At 43.2% G+C, this 20,532-nt stretch overlaps 1 protein-coding gene across 2 annotated transcripts in view; it reads left to right on the forward strand.

The window, feature by feature from the left end:
• Nucleotides 1-20,532, forward strand: part of LRRC49 (leucine rich repeat containing 49) — a 131,408-nt gene that overhangs the window by 107,126 nt on the left and 3,750 nt on the right. For both annotated transcript variants that reach the window (XM_006031364.3, XM_006031365.3), the window contains 3 exons: nt 5,095-5,280; nt 15,543-15,652; nt 19,608-19,761. In XM_006031364.3, coding sequence (XP_006031426.1) covers nt 5,095-5,280; nt 15,543-15,652; nt 19,608-19,761 — 450 coding nt within the window. The remainder of the gene's footprint in view (nt 1-5,094; nt 5,281-15,542; nt 15,653-19,607; nt 19,762-20,532) is intronic.

Below are 20,532 nucleotides of genomic sequence, written 5' to 3' on the forward strand. Positions count from 1 at the left end.
CCACAGACCAACATACATATCTGCACAGAACCAGCAATCACCCGAAACACACCAAAAAAGCTGTGATATACAGCCAAGCCCTCAGATATCATCGCATTTGTACTGAAGTGAACAACCGGGATCGCCACCTCACCAATCTTAAAAAGGCTTTCACCTAGCAAGGACACTCCTCTGGAGAGGTAGATCACACATTTGAAAGAGCCACCTGGATACCACGTGAAGAACTGCTGCAGTTCACCAGAAGCAAACTTCCTCAAGCCCAGAACGCACCAAAAGGATCCAGACCGTGCCAGGACAAGAAATGCAAAACCTGCCAACACATCTCCACCACCCCCACTATTACTACACCCCACAACAGAGCCATCAGCATCCCAGGATCTTACAGCTGCACCTCCAGAAATGTAATATACCTCATCCAATGCACCAAATGCCCTGATGGAAGATATGTAGGAGAGACCAAACAACATCTGCGCACCAGAATGAATGCACACTGGAAATCCATCGAAGACAGAAACACTCAATTACCGGTGGGGGCACATTTCTCACAGGAGGGCCACTTTCTCTCCAATCCCTGTCCTGATCCTCAAGGGAAATTTACACAACACTTCCCAGAGACGAGCCTATGAGCTCCATTTCATCAACCTGCTGGATACTAGAGATCATGGACTAAACATAGACATTGGATTTTTGATACATTATAATCTGCTTGGCAACTGACTCCCCAGCCCCTGGCTTGTTTACTTTTCATTCCATCCAGGAAGAGCACACACCAACTGCTGAAGCTTCCTTAGCCTGATGAAGGGTTTTGGAACCTGAAAGCTTGCTTAATAACTATTCTCCAACCATTTGGGTTGGTCTAATAAAAGATATCAAATTCACCCAAGGAACTTTGTCTGCCTATGTCCTTAGACCAACACGGCTACAACCCAAACCCCTGGCAAACATTACCAAACTTCTGCGTAGATGAGAGGCTCTGTCACTCCCCCTCTTGGCCTATCACATGCAACTGGTGTGACTGCCCTTCATGGGTGGAGCCAGACCACGTGGCCCCATGCCTCATTTGCATATACATTTTTGGAGGGTCACAGGACTCATGTCAAGAACATCTAGTTCCAGTTATTAGAACATGAGTCCTTTTTTGGGTTATCTAGAGTACATATACATACTGAACAGTGTTGGACTGCAGGGTCACTATGGCTTGAAAAGCTGTTGACTCTGCTGGGACCCAGCTCAGTGAACTAAATAAATTATGAGCCTTTTGCCTTTGGACTAATATCATGCATAGTTTGTATTGTGTATAAGTAGGTACAAAAGTATTGCTCAAAAGTGTGTTTATGGAGTACCTGTGCTTGCAGGAAGATAAAATGTATTAATTCTGCAACTAAGTCTGTAGGTAGCTGTATTAATTTACATACATGCATGGATTTATTTCAAAGTCATTGTTTTTTTGGTCCCTTTTAAAGCAAATCCTTGTTAATTTGAAATATAAGGTAGAAGGGGAACTCTGACTCTGGCCCTGAATCTGGGTTGGGGCCAGAGTCAGATCCATAGCAGCCTCCTGTCCCCCAACTCTGCTTGCCCTCTGCAGCTTCTGACCCACCCACCTTTACTGTCAACACACAACTCTTCCGCCTCCCCTGCTTACTACCACATGAAGCTTTTCTACGTCTTGCACTGGGGAGGGAACTGAGCTTCAGCAGGGTCTTACACTCAGGGGGGAAGAGGCAGAGACTTCAGGGAGCAGGTGGTAGGGGTAGAGATTGTGGGGAGTTGAGGGGGAGGAGCAGAGAACTAGCAGTGGGGGAGGAGGTACCAGTGGCAGGTGGGACAGGAAGGCTACAGGGGGAAGAAATGAGTGGGAGCAGAGGGCAAGAGGCTACCTGACCCCCCCCCCCTCCGCCCCCCAACCATCGGACCACCTAGTCACTATTTTGCTTTCTGTAGCAATAGGAGGGGGACCAATTCAAGGCAATTTTAGATTCTGTACCTGGAAAATTGTAATACATTTATAAAGTTTCCATATATAGAATGTAATTTTTGTGGGGTCATCTTAAATTCAGGGTCATCTTACATTCAAGTAAATATGGTATATAAGAGGTCAGTTCATGCCTTTCCAGTTTCCCATCTTGGTTTCTGGTCAGCAGATTTTTCTGTCATCCTCATAAAGATATAACTCTTTTTTAAGATACTGAATCTAATGCAACTCACTTGCTTCAGTCCAGATGAATGTATACTCAGGCTGGAGCTATGAAATTCTTTCAGAGGTTTTAAGCTGCCAAAATGTCATGGTTCTCTGGTTCAGCATGACCTTGTCCTAGGGACCCTTCTTCAGCAGGGATTGACAGAGCAATGAACTGTATGGGTGCTGTAAACAGGAAATGCTCCATTTTTCAAAATGTTTCACTTAAGTTCTTGTGTATGAACCAGATATATGCAATGCTTTTCTTTCATGCAGATTTCACGTGAACCTTATTCATATAGTGTTTTTGCATAGGAACATATGATTCTTTTTAGTCCTCATTAGAGAATATTGATACAAATAAATTATTGCAATGAGTGCATCATAAATACCCGTTTAACCAAAATATTGATGAGTTGGGTTGTACAGGCCTTCAATTTATTTTTAAAAAATCAGATTGGAAAAAAAAATTATAACACCCCTTCTGAAAACCTAATAGCCTTCTAAAACTTTGTTTGCTTGTACATTATTTGTCTCTTAATTACCCCATTGTGAAATTTTCATCTGCTTAAAAGGATGCTATGAGAGTGCACTTCCAAAATGTGAAAACATCTCTTGAAAGAGTAAGTGATAAGGTTTTCCCACTAGGACATGATTAGTAAGGTTTTTAAAAATCTAATTTATTGAATAAAAAAAGATGAAGGCTCCTTTTTAATGCTGAAAGCATTCGTAAGCTTATTTATTATTAAAGAAGTGCTAAAAATACTGGTCAAGTGAATTCACCTGCTTAGCTGGACCTCAGAATTTGGTTACTTGAGGCCCCTGGCAGATGTTACACTTAAGACGTGACGAACCAGTTATCATAGAATCATAGAAAAATTAGGGTTGGAAGGGACCTCAGGAGGTCATCTAATCCAACCTCCGGCTCAAAGCAGGACCATTCCTAACTAGATCATCTCAGCCAAGGCTGTGTAGCTTGGTCTTAAAAACCTCCGAGAATGGAGTCAGTTGCATCTTAAAATGTAACCTAGGCACACATTCAGGCAATTAATGGTGCAGTAAAACAGGATATAAACCACAGAAGTATTACACAAAAAATACATAGTAACATTTCTGCTGGCTTCCATCGCACCTGAAAATGAACATGTGGCAGAGGTTTTTTCCTGACTTGTAAATCTGATTTGTGTAGTGCTTCTGAAAACATACATGTATCCAGTGATCTCTGAACTATGTCTACATAAATGGCTATGTAAAGAGAGAGATCAGCTGATCGTCATCCAGTAGGGATGCACAGGGGCCAGTAAGAGCCCCAGTGCGGTCCCAGTCTTGCTGACAGTCAGCTGATTATCAACTGGATTGGGACTGCACCAGGAAGCCCTAGTGTGATCCCTGCTGGCAAACAATCAGTTGATCATCAGCTAGTTTGGGATTTCACAAGGCAAGCCTGGTATGGTCTCTGCTGGGAGATGATCAACTGATTGCCTGCAGGATGGAGACTGCTCTGGGGCTCAAACCCCAGTGTGGTCCCTGCCAGCAGACAATAAGGTGGTTGTGTGCCAGCAGGGACCCCACCAGGGCTCGAACATCTGGGGGCGATCAGCTGACCATCTGTTGGTAGGGACCACACTGGGGTTCCTTGTCAGCAGACACTGGCACCTGCACTGAGGCTCTGTTACTTTAAATTCCAATTGTCAAATCAAGAGCAAGACCTTATAAAGGGGGATAAGGCAAAATGCCATATATATTGAGGTTCGGACACACCACTCGTATAGACACACAGATCATCAGCACGTCATTGCACATACAAACACAAAACAACCATTCCGTTCAGACATTATAGTTACCAGCAGCAGTTGTTCAATAATAGCACTGGGTGGCCAGCCCAGGCCTTATTGGGAGATAGCAGCTTGAAGTGGGGTGAACAGATCTATCTGTGCTCCGAAGAAACAGCAGCTGAGAGAGAGACTCGCCCAACTTGGCATTTTTGAAGTCCTTTTTTTATAGGGGTTGAAATCCTTTGTTTCAGTGCTTTGGGGTTTTTCCATACCCAGTTTCTGTTTTTGCAGTTGTTCCTCATCCATCTTCTGTTTATCTAGGCCCGAGGTCTGTTTGGTTGTAAAAGTTGGTATCTCAGCCTTGGAGTGCCCTTGCTGCCCATCTGGCAGGATGTGTGCATTCCTTCTCCTTGTTATCTCCTTTGTGCCCTAGACCGCAAAGGAATTCTTCAGCCATCCATTAATTAGTTTACTGACTGGTAATTTACACATTTGGCACCTTGTTGCTTACATAAACAGTTACATTTTTTTTCCTGTCTCTATGCCATTCTTTCACCATTCACCCTTTCACACACACTCATACATAAAGGCCATGCAGAGTTCATTCACTTATGTCAAGCAGAAGGATACAAAATGGAGTTTAAGTTGCTTATAGGACAAGACTAACATGGTTACATTTCACTATTATTACACTGTATGTTAATATCAGCTATATTAGTTCAGTTTCTGCTACAGCTCAAACTGGCCCTGGCATGGTCCCCAGAACCAGCTGACAATCAGCTGATTGTTGGGACCTGGTTTTCAAAAATCCAGTGGAGGGAAAGCCCGGGAACATGATCCCAGGCTCCCCTTGCAATGGCAAGTAAGGTGCAATTGGGATCTGATTACCAATCCCAAAATCGCACATCTTGCCATGCGTGTGTGGCTTGGCAGGAAGTGCAGTTGTTGGGATTGGAGATCAGATCCCATCATTCCTTTGAATGAATGTCTGTCAGTGGCCTGAGTGTATGGAGAAATTAAGTAGCATAGAATAAAGCTGATCTATCACAGAGGTTAATGCCTTTAGGATGGTTGTGTTGCCTTGTCCTGTTTTTCTCTGTAAGCTTAATATAGTTCATGTATCTCTTGTTTTTCTTAAAGCACCTGAAGTTTAAGGAGACCAATATTGTGACATTGCAGCAATTCAATGCATTGGCTCAGGTGCATCGCATTGAACAGCTGACAGTCGATCATCAAGGAAATCCAATTGTCAACTTCACTCTGTGGAAGTACTATGTTCTGTTTAGACTCAACCATTTTAATCTGCAGAAGATAAATGGAACCAAGGTAAGATAATGTAACTTTCTTTTAGGAGTGAAAAGGGTATGTAACTTCCTTCTTAAACGTGGTCATATAAAATAAATTTCCATTAATTTAAAAGACAAACTCTTTTATCAAACCATGTTGCCAAATGTTAATACAATTAGTGGAGTCCCTTCATGAGAAGAAAATCTCCTTTCATTATTATGCAAAAGGAAACGATCTAACTGGACTGACTTATATAATGTTCTATGTTTTGTATTGATCAAATCTACCCTGTTGTTTTTATTTAAGCTAGAAAATTTGATAAAATACTAGGAAAGTAAATACCAGGAAAAAAAGACCAAGTAGACAAACATTTGTCTAACCCAGTGGTTCTCAACCTTTTTAGACTCAATGACATTTTCCAAGAGGTGCCACAAAGCTATCAAGGAGTGTCTTGATAGGTTTGCAGCACCCCTCAAAAATGCCAGCTCCTAGTTTTCACTCATTTTTTATTATAGAAAAATAATAACAATTCTTCTATTGCAAAGAACTCAAAGTTCATAACGGGTCAGAATGTCTAACTTCCAAAGATGGAGATTCCACAAGCTCTGGATAGCCTTTTCCAGTGTTTAACCATCCTCATGAGAGTGAGAGAGTTCCTTCTATAATAGTCAAAACAAATTTCCCTTGGTGCAATTTAACACCCTTACACCTTGTCCTGTCTCCTGTGGCTACAGGAAATAGTCTATCTCCATATAACCACTCTTCAGGTATTTAAAGACAGTTATCAAATCCTTTCTCAGTCTTTTCTTCCCAAAACTTAATCATTCTAGTTCTTTCAGCCTGTGTTTTGAAGTCACTTTTTCCATAATCATTTTTGTTGCTGTCCCCTTGACTCTTACTAGTTTGTTCACATCTTTCTTGTAGTACAGTGCTTCAAACTGGACATAGTACTCCAAGTGAGGCCTCGCCAGCGCCAAATAAAGTGCAAGGATCACTTTTGCGACTTGCAGTTGATGCTCCTATTAATGTAACCCACTATGTTATGCCTGTTTGTGCCACAGGAGCACACTGATGGGTCTAATTCAGTTTATGGTTATTGATCCCTGGGATGAGATTAGCCATTGAAAGCACAAGAAATACGGCAGTGCTATCTTCATAAAACAAGAGCTCATCATCAATACAACATTGAAATCTTGACTATCAATATGGACATCTCCTCAGTAACATTCATTTATAAGCCACCAGAGAAGTGTTTTGCTTTTGTAAGCCCAGGAAACCTACACCACAAAAAACCACGCATAATCATTGGTGACAATAGCCACAGTGTCACATGGGGTTACAGTGAAAACAGTGAGAATAGCAGTTTAGTCAAGATGTGAGTCAAGACATACCACCTAAGCCTGATCCATGACGCAGAGCTACCTGGGAGTTTGACTAGCTCCCAGTGGAGATAAATCTATAATCCAGACCTCACCTTTATTGATAGCAATATAAAAGTTATGTGCAAAAAGACATATTGGAACCCATTCCTCACATACATGCTATCTATGTCACAGCAGCCAAACATGGCACCAATGCATCGAAGACCTTGATAAAAAAAAGTGACACACATCGAATCAGTTTCAGATAACTATGACCTTTTCGTGAACGCACTGTGCAAAACCTCCAAGAAGTATATACCTCAAGCATAGAACTGCGTATATACGAGGGTTTACTCCCAGGCTAGCAGCCAAATACAAAAAATACCAGCAAATGTTTCAAACAAATTCTCTCTTAGAAGACATCATTGTAGCAGGGACAGCCCCAACAAGCTCCAAGTAGAAAGGTGATAGAAATAGAAAAACATGATAGAAAGAATAGGTATAACCCACACTAGCAGCGAAGCCTGGTTAACCATTTGCAAGCTAACCCAAAGAAAATACAGCAATACCACAACATCATAGCCAAACCAGATGGCTCACCAGCTTCTACTTAATAGTAATGCTTTGAATAAACAACCTAAAATACAGATTAGATGGCAAGCTGATCTGGAGGAAAATCAGTTTAGCATGCCATACATACTGGATGAACCTGATGCTGGAATAAGTCACTTGAAAAATGGCAAAGCAGCTGGACTCAATGGCACATAAATGGAGCAGATTAAGCACTTTGGTCCTACAACCAAGTTATGGGCAGGGATCCTGGTTTTCTCGGTTTAAAAATCCCAAATTCTCTGATAAAAATCACAAGTTCTTTGATTTAAACCCCCTCAAAATCTCTGCTTTTCCATAATTAAACTGAAGCACTACTATATATATATACACACACACACACACACACACACACACACACACACACACACACACACACACACACACACACACACACACAGGTATCACTTGACCACAATGTTTTATTGATATATTTACCATTTTAAAAGCATTTTGGAAGCCTACCAGTGCCTCAATCATTATGATAAAATGCTTTCTAAATGCCTATATATTTTGGCTTTTCATTTTGATTGTATTTATTTATTTATTTATTTATTTTAATCATAGAAAATCAGGGTTCTCCCTGCCCCCTTTGCTCACCAGGATGCAGGTCCAGCTGCCCCCGATCCCCACTTTGTTTTGCTGAGCAGTTCTGATATGCTGGTGCCCTGCCCCTGCCTATGCAGTGCCCCTCATTCCCAAGCCACAGCCCTCTGGCCTTGCTCGTGTCCTTCACTCCTGACCCACATCCCTCCATTTGCCCAGCCTTGCTGGTGCCCCTTACTCCTGACCCACAGCCCATTGCCCCCTCCCTAGCCCTGCCGGAGGAGGCCCCCAGCTGCCAGGGCTATGGGATCAGGGCCAGGGCCCGCAGCCCCGTCTCCCCTGCAGCAGAGAAGACAAAAAGGGAAAGTCAGTGCCCATAACAACATACTTTGAAAGTTGGTCACCTCAAACTGGGCAGCAAACCCAGCTACATTATGAACCACCACTATTGTCTTGTGTTATTCCACTGCAGAGTATGCATGTCCAGTATGGGAACAATCAGTCCATGCCAAGAACCATACTGAGTTCTTAAAAAACAGTTGTTGTGAAATAACAAGATAGCTAAAGCCAACACTAAAGGATAGCTTGTTCTTACTGGCTTGCATTGTGCCACCTGATGTTGAAAAAAAGGTAGCAAGCCAAAAAGAAAGATCAAGGCAATACCCTAGGAATCCACTCTGTGGTCAGACAGAAGTAACTAAATGGCTTAAAGCGAGAGAGAGTTTTGTGACCAGTGTTGCACCATTGGACACACTGGCTGACAGGGCATGACTGAGGTTATGGAAGGAAAGATAATGTGCAATCAAGTGCTTTGAAATGGATCTGGAACTCCAGGAGGACCTTCCCAGAGGGGTTGATTTAGACTGGTCAGTATGATGATGCCTGAATCACTTGTGCATACAAAGTGGAAGATCAAAAACAAATATGATCAAATGGGACTGCTCTAATGCCATGAATATATGCAAGTGTGGTGAAGTGCAGGCTATAGAGCACCTGCCTGTTTGCTGACTCCTTGGTGACACCTGTATGAATGGTGGCAGTGGAGGAAGGAGAAGGAGACCAACCAGGGGCTGTGAATCCTGCTCCCCCGCGCAACAACATGCCCTTGTTGCTGAAGAACGTGAGCTTCCAGAATAGGGCTCCTCAGTCACCTGAGGGTCCATCAAGCCTGACAGATGTCATCCTTGACTTCGAGGAACTGTCGATGACGACACCTGTATGATGAAGGACCTCGCTGCAGCAATGAAGAGAGCCATCACTTGTGCACGATTTTGGAAAACATCTAGTTTATGACAAGGACACGAGAAGAAAAGAAACCTATGGTCCACCATAACTTCTAGGTTCTCTTCTGTATTATGGGAGCCTAGGCAGTCCTTTTCCAGTCTCTATGGCAGGGGCGGGCCAGACTATTCTGTCCAACCCACAGGGCCCCTAAAAAAAATTAGAAAATTAATATTTATTTGCTCCTGGCTGCTTGTCAAAGATGACAGAAACCAGAGGCAGTAGACCCAGGGGGAGCTGGCAGCCCAGCCTCACCCTACCCCCCAGCCATTTCCCTGCTTTCCTGCCCCCACACTGCTCCAGCAATCCTGGCTGCATCACCAGACCGCTGGAGCACAGGCCTGCGCTTGTACCTCGGGTGTGTATGGTGGGGTAGGGAGAGAAGGGACTGTCACATGCTCACCCCATCATACATGCATCCACACCACCCCCACCAGACCTTGCACTGCCATACATGCAGACCCCCACAGCCCCTCACATACCCAAACCACCGTCCCCCTACATACAGTCTCCACAAGCCCCATGCCCACCCACACCCCACGTATCCATACACACACCCACATGCTTCCTTTACCCACACCCCCCATAGGCACACCCACAGCCCCCACAATCCTATATCCCCTCCCAATATATAAATGTGAGACTTCATTTTAAGCTATTATATACAATTGCCTCTATGTACACTGCACAAACCCATATAAACCTGGACAAAGATATTTTTTGAAATCAAATTAATGAATGTTTTAGATGGTTGTTTTTTAGAACGTAATTTGGTATTTTTCTGGTTCTGAGATGGCAAGCACCCTTGCTGAAAGGAGTATTTGAGTATTTCTAGGGGAAGGGGAAGGACTGCTGGTGGTAAAGATAATGGGTTAGGGGGCAGGACTTTCAGTCACAAAATGGTAACCAGGGGGTGGGGCACCTGTCAAGGGGTGGGGCTACCCATGCAGCCCTTGACAGGTTGCCAAAACTCACTAAGTGCCCCTTTGCTCAAAATAATTGCCTGCCCCTGCTCTATCGGTGCATGCAATTATTCTGTCCCAAGTGCAGGGCATGGCACTTGTCCTTGATGAATTTAATCTGTTTTTTGGACTGTTATTCCAGTTAATCAGGATCATTCTGGGTCCTAAACCTACTCTCTAGTATCTGCACTAACACCTAACTTTGTCTCATTTGCAAATTTGTTAAGCATGCACTTGGTCTCATCCTCTAAATCATTAATGAAGATATTAAATAATCCTGGACCCAGGACATACCACTGCAAAACCTCACTCAATACTTCCTCCCAGTTAAACATGGACTCATTGATGACTACTCATTGAATACAGTGATACAACTAGTTATTTATCCACTTGGGAGTATTTTCATTTATTCCATATTTCCTTAGCTTATAAAAGTGTCATGGTCAATGTGTCAAAAGCTCAGCTACAGTCAAGTTGCACCTCAGCCACTGGTTCTTACTACCTCAGACACCATAGCATAGAAGGAAATCAAGTTGTTCAGCCATGACTTGCTTTTGATGCATCCATGCTGGCTGCTCCTGATCATCTTTTTCTGTTTCAGGTCCTTAGAAATAGACTCCTTCATGACCTGCTCCAAAATGTGTCCAGGTATTGAGGTCAGACTGTCGGAGCTATAATTTTCCAGGTTCTCTTCCTTCTCTGTCTTAAAGAAGGGCATTATATTTTTCCTCCTACAGTCATCTGGGAACTCGCCTCACCTCTATGAGTTTTCAAAGATAATAGCCAATGGCTCTGAAATTACCTCATCTAATTCCTTCAGAACTTTAGGCTCTTGTCATTGGATAGCTGATGTTCTTTGTGAAGACTGAAGTAAAAAAAGCATTAAATATTTCAGCCTTCCCCATATCCTCCAATACTAGATTGACCATGTTATTTCATAGGGATTTATACTGTCCTTGGTCTTCCTCTTCTGACATGCTGGTAGAAAGTTGTTTTGTTTTTTTTTGCTTTGTCTTTTCCTTTTGCCATCATGTGCTAATTGCATCTCAACTTGTACGTTGGCCTTCCTGATTTTTCTCTCTTCATGCCCATTCAATACTCTTATACCCTTCCCCACTAATATGACCAAGTACCTGCTTTCTGTAGAATTCCTTTTTGAGTTCAGCTCATTGAACAGTTAAGTCAGGCAGTCTCCTGTTTTTCTTCCTATTTTTCTTTGTATTGGGTTATATTGCTCTTGCACCCTTAGTATAGCTTCCTTAGAATAAGACTACTTCTTCTGGATTCCCTTTCCCGTCAGACTTGCCTCCCAGAATTTGCCTCAGGCAAGTTCTCTGAGTATGCTACAGATTGTTTTTCTGAAGTCTAGCTTTTATTTTGCTGCTCTCCTTCCTTCCTTCCTTTCCTTAGGATTGTGAGCCCTAGAGCAATACTATAGTATTTCAAATTGGCTATTGTAATTTGTTTAAGTTAACTGCATCTAATGACTATTAAAATATATGTAAGTATGAACCCTGTGATTTATTCTGTTTTTAGCTGTACCCAGTACACATAACTCATGCAACATAGGTGGGTTAAAGGGCTAAACTGAGCTAAAAACTCCCAAAGGAAGTGTCACAACTCAAAGTTGTGAGTTTTTGTTTGTGTGTGCTTCAGCACTGCTAAATTATGTTCCCGCTAAATTGCAGCTTCTTTGCACGGTGGAGTTCTCTGCTACAGAGAAGAACTCCGGTGCAACGGAGAATTTTCCCGCCAATTAGTAGCTTTCTTTGCATGGTGCATTTCTTTTGCATCTCAGAGATGCACGGTGCAAAGGAGTTCCCACCATTCGTATTCTAATTTGTGCCCCACTATTGGCCGATTCTAAATTATGCACACGTGGCGGCTAGCAATTGGCTTGCTAGCCGTATAAAGAGCTTGGGTGGTTTCCGCCCAAGTTGGAGAAAAAATTGGAGAACTCCGAGGAGAACCCCCACAAGGGAGGACTCCATGAACACCAGGAGGAGGAGATCTTCACGCTGTGTGAAGATCTCTAAGCGCTGCGGATCCTTACGGACCCAACACATTTCTTAAGAAGGCAACAGAGGTCTAAACAGCCTCTGGCCTCTCCCCGTCGCTGAGCGCAATCCTAGACGTATCCCTATCCTGTATACTCAAGATCCAAACCCACGGAGCTTTAACAACTCCGGGGCCAGAGAGCCGAACCAAACCCACGGAGCTTCGACAACTCCGTGGGAAAGAAATTGCCGAACCCGCGGAGCCTTAACAACTCCGGGGCCCAAGAACCGAATTTGTTGTAGTCCTCCAACGAGGATTTAAGCGGAGCTGAACCTGGAAACTGTCCAGCCTACACCGCGACCATCTTGGGTGTAAGTAAATAATCTTTGAATCAACCACTACGCCTCTGTGACTAATTCTAGCCCGTGCGTGCCTTGCCGCCGCACGGTCTCCTCTGACCCCGCGTGCCCGGGCTGCTGGCCACAGCCCGCGTGCGCAAAGACGGGTCCGCATATCGCTCCCGGCTTGCACATGGCGACATGGATGGGATCGGGAGGCGGCCCGCACAGGAAGAAAGGAGAGAACTGAAATAACTCCCTTTAGTAATACATCATCTTAAAAAGAAAATAACTCCATTAAGTGTCTGTTATTATTGTTGTGTGGCCTTTTTCTTAGTAAACTGTAAATAACCCTAGGTTAAACCTTAGGTTTAAAATAACCTCAGGCTGTACTAGTTTGACCACTTTAGCTGATCATGAATTCTGATAAAAATTTAAAATCCCATTCAAAAAAAGCATCCAACCTTTTCAACTTTGGAGAGAGATTTTAAAAATGACTTGTTTTTTCAGTGCATGCAGTCTTTTGCAGTGTCTCCATGCAACATTCATTGCATCATTTAAAACATGAGCAAAAATATTATAGTGCTATTATATATAACTCGTGCGTCTAAGGACTACCCTTCTCTTTGGGCAGCAGCTAATTCCTACGTTCAATAGAGTATTCTAGGGACCAGATTATTAGCCTGCCTGTGTAGGCAGCACTTTATTTCCTGAAATTTACAAGTCCCTTCCTGAGGAAGTGCGATTGGGTAAAATGTAAGTTTCCTAGATTGTGAGTGCCCAATATTTAGAAACCTAATTTTGTTTTTCTGTCTTCTTTCCCTGCATTGTGTTACACTACAGTGCACAGCATATGCCTCAGTGAAATGTCTGTCTAAAAGGTTAAATAAGGGTGAAACAAGGAACAAGACTTCATTTTACACACTCACCTAATACAGAACATAGAAGTTGTATGAAATTCTTTAGTAAAGATGTCTTCATCCTGAATATTGGCTCTTTATTACAGCATTCGTACATGTGGCTTTTATGGACTTGTATTTAAAAGTGATGTTGAAATATTGGAAGGGATTCAGAAAGTAACTACAAGCATGGCTAGAGTTCTGGAAAACATGCCTTGTATTAAGAGGCTAAGAAAGCTTGATCTATTTTAGTTTATATAAAAAGACTTGATCACTGTCTGCTAATACTGAAATGAAGACATTTCCCAGAATGTATTGTTCTTTAAGATGGCAGAAATACCTAACGAGATCCTGTGGCTGGCAGATGGAACCAAACTAATGCAGACAAGATGCAAGTTTTATTAGTGAGGAAAAATAACCCTAGAGGCAATTTATGTGAGGGTGTATTGGATTCTGCCTCATTTGAAGCTGTTATTCAAGATTGGATGTCTGTCTAGTAGATGTAGTATAGCATGAACAGAAGCTGATTTAAAAAAAAAAAAAATCATTAGGTATCAAACAGGTCATGATCCATTCTGGCCTTAAAAATCAATGACAATCCAGCTGTCCTGAAGTTGTGCAAACATATCTGGTATTTTAGGTCAGTCAGTAATCTGGTTGCCTGGGCAGGGGAATCACAAACCATAGCCTCTAAAGAAGATGCTAGAGTTTTTTTAAAAGATGAAACTAAAAATGTTTAAGTGTATGGTATGAATTCATCAATAGCTTGGAATTTAATTTAAAGAAGATATATGCTGAAACAGCATAGTTTGCATTGAAAAACGTAAAGTACTTGCAGGAGAGTTCATCTTCCTATGCTGGGGAAGGCAGCCACCTATACCTTTAAAGAAAATTGTAGTCAGTAAAGACTGCTTTGTACTTGTAACAGGGGGCTGTCCTGGGGCCAGTTGGGTGTTGACCTGCCCACCTGTTTCTGGGCCAACTGCCCGCCTCTCTCATCTGCCACACCCTGATGGAAAATGATTAAGATGTTACTCAGGTGAGAGGCTGCCCATTTTCTGCCCAGATGCCAGAGGGTGGCATCCAAACTTATCTGTGGCTCCAAACTTTCCCTATGTCGCAGCCCATGCCTCACAGATGGCATCCAAGTCCTTGATTTCTTGGCCCCACAGTGGGCCCCATAACCCCACAGTCTGAACTCCCAACTGGATCCCTCCAGTCAGGCAGCATACTCCACCCTCATTCTGGGCTGCCTAGCACCCTGCACTTTTCCCCCTCTCGGGTGTGTCCCTCCCCCCACCTGGGACCTTTGGCGACACAGGCCCTGGCCTCATCCCCAAGGCCAGCCAGAACCCCAGGCCCTCAGCTCTGGGCGTCCCTTGTGGTGGGCCCCTGGCCCTTTTCACCCTTCTGCCCCAACATTGACCAGTTGAGGGTGTCTCAAGTCAGGCTTCTGAGCATCTAGCCCACACTTTCTAACATGGGTCTGCCTTCTCGGGCCCTACTGTGGGATTACCCACCTGGTTGTGGGAGCTAGGGTTATTAAGGCGCCACGACCTGCCTTTCACTGGGGTGGTAACTGGCCTGTTTTTTCCTGGGGGCTCCCACACCACCAGGAACCCCACCAGGTCACCCATCCCCGACAGGTCATGCCCAGGACCAAGAGCCTCTTAGCCATCTCCATAAGCTCTTGCCCTTACCTTCTAGCTGTTCCTGAGCCTGAGCTCTGCCAGCTGATGTCTCTCTCTTGGCTGCCACCACCAAGCTGCTGCTTCACCCTCCATATCTATCTATCTACCTATCTATCTATCTATCTCCAGGATCTCAAAATGGCTGTCATACTCAAGCACATGGCTGCTGCCTGCTCCAGCCCTTAAAGTGACAGACACTAACAGTGCCCAGCCACAGTACTGCTGCCCAAGTCAGACTCTAAAACTTACCTTTTTCACTTCTGTACTACAGCTCGTTCAAAATTTTTTCTAATAGGCCTCTGAAGATAAGAATTTGGAACCTGAAAAAAGGGTTTTAAAATTGATCATTTTATTTCTGGTACCATGAAACCTAGGTTACCATATTGTATCCCTCAAACTTTCCAAATCTGGAGAACAATAATTAACACATGCAAAAGTCACTCATTTGGTGTCTCTATATTTAAGATGCCTATCAAAGAAAGTCCAAGTTTTAAATAGATCAAAATTCTTTTGTTGCCTTAAGTATGCATGGGATAGATGTATATGTAAAATCATATTGCATGTGGTAATTGATTGTGTATAAGTCATTTCTTTCCTTTCTTACTTTTTTTTACAGATTACTCAGAATGATATTGTAATGGCTGAAAGACTCTTTGGCGTTCTGGCATATGTAGCATCTTCTGAGTTTCCACATTATCGCCTGCTTTTATTGCTTGGAGAGTCTAAGTAATGTCATTAATTATATACATTAGAAATGTACTAATCATAGAAATATTTTTATTTTAATTATAATAGGTAAGTCAGTTGACCTCTTTTATGTGTTGTGTTAAATGTATCAATCAGCAAATTCCAGAAACGCTTGATGTATTTCTTGGATAAAATCAAATAATTAAGAGTGAAAACACAAGTACTACAATTCCAAATCTGTGTCAATAAGTGTCTGATTACACATAAAATAATCACAGAAGTTTGATTTGTATGTGATATTTCATGTACGTGATACATTTTCTTTCATTGTATACATTTATTTTTGTCATATGTTTTCAGTAGCTCCTAAGTCAGGGTGGTCCTAAGATTTCTGCTGGTACAGCTGTCAGGGATCACACTTTTTCCTATCGATGTCTGAGGCCTCTGCCAGATGTGCAGGTAAAGGCGTGATGGGATCTGATGCATAATTCACACAATTACACTTCTTGACATGCCACATGCATGGCAGGAGACATGATTGTAGGATCAGGCATCAGTTCCCATCACACCTTATTGCTGGTTAAGTGGGGGAGCCTGGGCTTATAATCCTGGGCTCCCTTTGCACTGGCAAGTAGCAAGCTCCCATGACTGGGAGCCCCCTCAGTTGACCTGGGCTCCCAGCTGTGGGGATGCAACATGTACCCCTGAAGCTGGGGGCACCGAGCTAACAGGGCTCCCATGTTCAATTAATGGCATAATAGGAGCCTGCCACACTTATTACACATTTTTTGTGGAATAACTTTATGGCTTAGTCCTCCTTTTGTGACGCCATGAATTGGTTGAACGTGTGGCCAGTCACAACATAAGATATGATTAACTGGTTAATGTCTTAAGTATAACATATGGCAGGGCCCTGATTGATGTAACAGGCCTAGCGGACAACATCCAGTGTAGGTACTGCTTTAATGGTAAAACTGTGCTTTTACTAACATAACCTGTCGTGTTTCTGAGTTTGGCTTTCCTGTACCAGGTGTAGTTTTGTGTGTATAGCTATGTCCACACTTGCAAGCTGGTTTTGAATTCCAATTTGCATGGGGAACACTTATGATATCACTCTCCATTGATTCATGCCAGCATTAATTCTTTGTGTAGACAGTGGAAATATTTTGTGTTTAATAAGGTTATGAGGGTGAGCAAAAATACACTTTATTTTGGCTTGTGCAAGAGGAGATTGCCTAAAACAAATGTAGGTCATATTCGACCTGGGGGAAGCGGGCAGCGGAGTCCCCCAGGGCTCGGTCCTTGGGCCCGCGCTGTTCAATTTCTTTATCAGTCATTTGGACGATGGGGTGAAAAGCAACCTGTTCAAATTTGCTGATGATATCAAAATTTGGGGTGAGGTGGGCACGTTAGTAGGGAGGGAAAGACTGCAGAATGACCTGGATAGGTTGTAGGGGTGGGCTAACAAAAACAGGATGCGTTTCAATACTGACAAGTGCAGGGTGCTGCACTTGGGCAGTAGTAACCAGCAGCACACTTTTATAAGATGGGAAACTCCCTTCTTGAGAGCACGGAGGCAGAAAGGGATCTTGGAGTCATCATTGACTCCAAGATGAACAGGGGCCGACAATGCGAGGTCATGGTCGGCAGGGCTAACCGGACCTTATCGTGGATCCACAGGTGCATCTCAAGTAGGGCCAAGGAGGTGATCCTCCCCCTCTATGCAACACTGGTCAGGCCGCAGCTGGAGTACTGTGTCCAGTTCTGGGCGCCCCACTTCAAGAGGGATGTGGACAACATTGAGAGGGTCCAGAGGAGGGCCACCCGCATGATCCAGGGACTGCAGGGCAGACCCTACAAAGAGAGGCTACAGGACCTGAACCTGTTCAGCCTTCACAAGAGAAGGCTGAGGGGGGACCGGGTGACTGTCTATAAACTCACTAGGGGGGACCAGAAGGGTTTGGGGGAGACCTTGTTTCCCCCAGCGCCCCCCGGGATAACAAGGAATAACGGCCACAAGTTGTTGGAGAGTAGGTTTAGATTAGACATCCGAAAGAACTACTTCACAGTTAGGGTGGCTAGGATCTGGAACCAACTTCCAAGGGAAGTGATGCTGGCTCCTACCCTGGGGGTCTTTAAGAAGTGGCTTGATGCCTACCTGACTGGGGTCAATTGAGCCCAGTTTTCTCTCCTGCCCAGGCAGGGGGTCAGACTTGAAGATCTACAAGGTCCCTTCCGACCCTACTTCTATGATTCTATGATTCTATTTAAGAGATCATAAAAAAACTCTCATCAGGAACCACATTGGTAAAATTGGAAATCTAGTTTTTCTAGGACACTTAGCTGAGTAATACTCAGCAGGTGTAGATGCAGTCATTTTGTTCAAACTCTTCTTGCTTCAATCTCAGTGTAAGAAGGCTCATCTAAGTCCATATCTAAGCCTGTATAGCCTGTATGTAGAGATACCTCTACATTGGGGCAGGCAGAGTTTGGCCTATGAGCCAGATCAGGCCCGTGGTGGACTGTATTTCCCAGTAATCCCTGTCTGTGTTGCTGTGGCTGGTTTCCATGGAGACCCCAGTAGCAGCAGCACTGTAACAGTGTGGGGCCTGGTTTTCCATGGATACCAGTCCCAGTAGCGCTGGCAGGGTGCACAGCTGGGCAGGGAGTTGCTTTGGGGCTGGGATCTTGTGGTGGTGACAGTGTGGTCTGGGGCCAGGACAGAGATGTGATACACTGCCCATACACCCTGGGCAGCAGCATGCAGGCAGCAGATCACAGCTTTGCCCCAGCTCCAGACCACACTGTCATTGTTGCAAGATCCTGGCCCTAGAGCAGCTCCCTATTCTACCAGCACTGCTGAAGCTGGTCTCCATGGAAACCCTGCCACTGCTGGGGTCTCCATGGAAACCAGCAGCAACAATGTGAGCAGGGTCTGCTGGGAAATGGAGTCCAGCTGCTGGCCAGATCCACCATTTTGCCTGCCCCTGATCTTCGTAATACATACATACCTAGTTATGTACATACTCAACGTTGTCAAACTCGCCCAACTCTGTGGGCAGGATCCAAAGCACAGAGTCATGTCATCTGGCTCACAGGGCCCAAAATTTACTAGTGGGGCAAACAGCAGCAGCAGTGCTTAATTGCCATGGCAGCTGCTGTTCATCTCACTGCTAGTTTTCCAGCCTGTGGGCTGCCCACAAGTTGGAAATGTGATAGTGAGATAAGTGAAAGCTCCCCTACTCTATCTGACACCTGACATCTTCCTGTATTTCAGGAGGGAAGGTGGAGAACAGACCTGGAGAGAAGATGAGACTCCCTTGCTTAGTTTTCCCCCTTGTTCCATAGAAGCCAGTGCTCATGCTGTTTTGTAACCACTCTTCTGTCAAGGTTCCTCCTCCTCCTCCTTAACCCTCATGAGCTGTACTGTGGGGTGCTTCTAAATGCCAAATTTTGTAATGTTCATGTAAATATTTGTAAATGTAAAAATAAATGGAAATATTTAAATTGGTTTAGGGTAGGGAACTGAAAGAGATGTGGGTGGAAGGCCCAGAGGGGAGCATGACAAAGAGGAGAGTACAAGAGATGTGAGTAGCAGGAAAACATAGGTGAGGATCAGCACAGGGCAAGAGGAGTAGCACTGTACAAGTGAAAAGGAGTTAGGGACTGTGTGGTACTGTTGTCCACAATTCCCTACATTTCCTAGGGAAATGTAAAACAGCTAGGATCTATCAGATTGAGCTTTGTCCAGAAAACCCTGAAAAAACCAAAAAAAACATTTACTGGTATATTAACATTTTGCAGTGCTTGTGTAAACTAGTGATTATCCCTCAGGTCTTCCACGTGTACATATCGTGGCTTCAGGATGCAATGAACAAAAACCACATAAACCAAATGATCAAAGCAAAAATAAATGACATTACATGAAAGCATCTGTACTTTTATTAAAGTTTCCAATAATTAAAACTGTAAATCTTTTTATTGTCTCTCTCAGGAAGAAACAATGGCGTTATCTGCTAGAGGCAAAAGGAAAGAAACCTGGGACTGGCAGTGAAGAAAGTAGTAATAACAGAAGATTTGGAGGAGAAAATACAAGTCGAGCTATACTGAATTATACCACAAGGGACTTGCATGCAGAAAAGCTTGAGGTAAATGTATTAGTGCAAATCTTGTATTCTGAAACATTTCAGCTATGATTTTTAGGTGGTGGCTTAGTTTAATTTTAGACAGCTTTCATATTTTATTTGGCTGAAAAAACCATTTTCACTATCACCAACTGAAGCAATTTTTAAACTTTACTAGATCCTATAATTATAGCAATCAGCAATTAGGGCTATGGAAAATCTGTAAATTAGAAACATAAAAGAAATGCGTATATTGTAAACAGAGTTACAACATAGATTAATTCCTACCTCATGTGTTAAGGCATAGCTATCTCTGATCTCAGCAAAGGTCAGTCTTTGGCCCAATTGTTTACCAGGCTTTCCCTTTGTTTTCTTTATAACCCTTCCCTATACATATGCAGATATGAAGATCTTATTTATATGTATGGATCTCATTTGTATTGTGAACAATAATTTTATGATAGAAGAGACAAACTAAATGTTTTTTACAGTTTAAACCTCTTCAGGTTGCTATTAGGAGTTTACTACTTCAGTGAAACTGCAACATTTGATTCAAATTCAATGCATGTCAGTTTCTCTAATGAGAGAGCCTCTCAAAATTTGACATAAGCATTTTTTAAGGAAAAGTCACTAAAACTGTATTCTTCTTTTAACTCTGTGTACAATGATGACCTGTGAAATTAGAGAAGACTTGCCTTTGTATCAAATATCTGTTTGGCTCTTCTGAAGATGAAGACTTTATATATAACAGCTTACCATATTTATTTTATTTTCAAACGTATATTAAGCGGTTCA

The sequence above is a fragment of the Alligator sinensis genome, unplaced genomic scaffold (genome assembly GCF_000455745.1).
Source record: "Alligator sinensis unplaced genomic scaffold, ASM45574v1 scaffold913_1, whole genome shotgun sequence".
NCBI classification, from domain to species: Eukaryota; Metazoa; Chordata; order Crocodylia; family Alligatoridae; genus Alligator; species Alligator sinensis.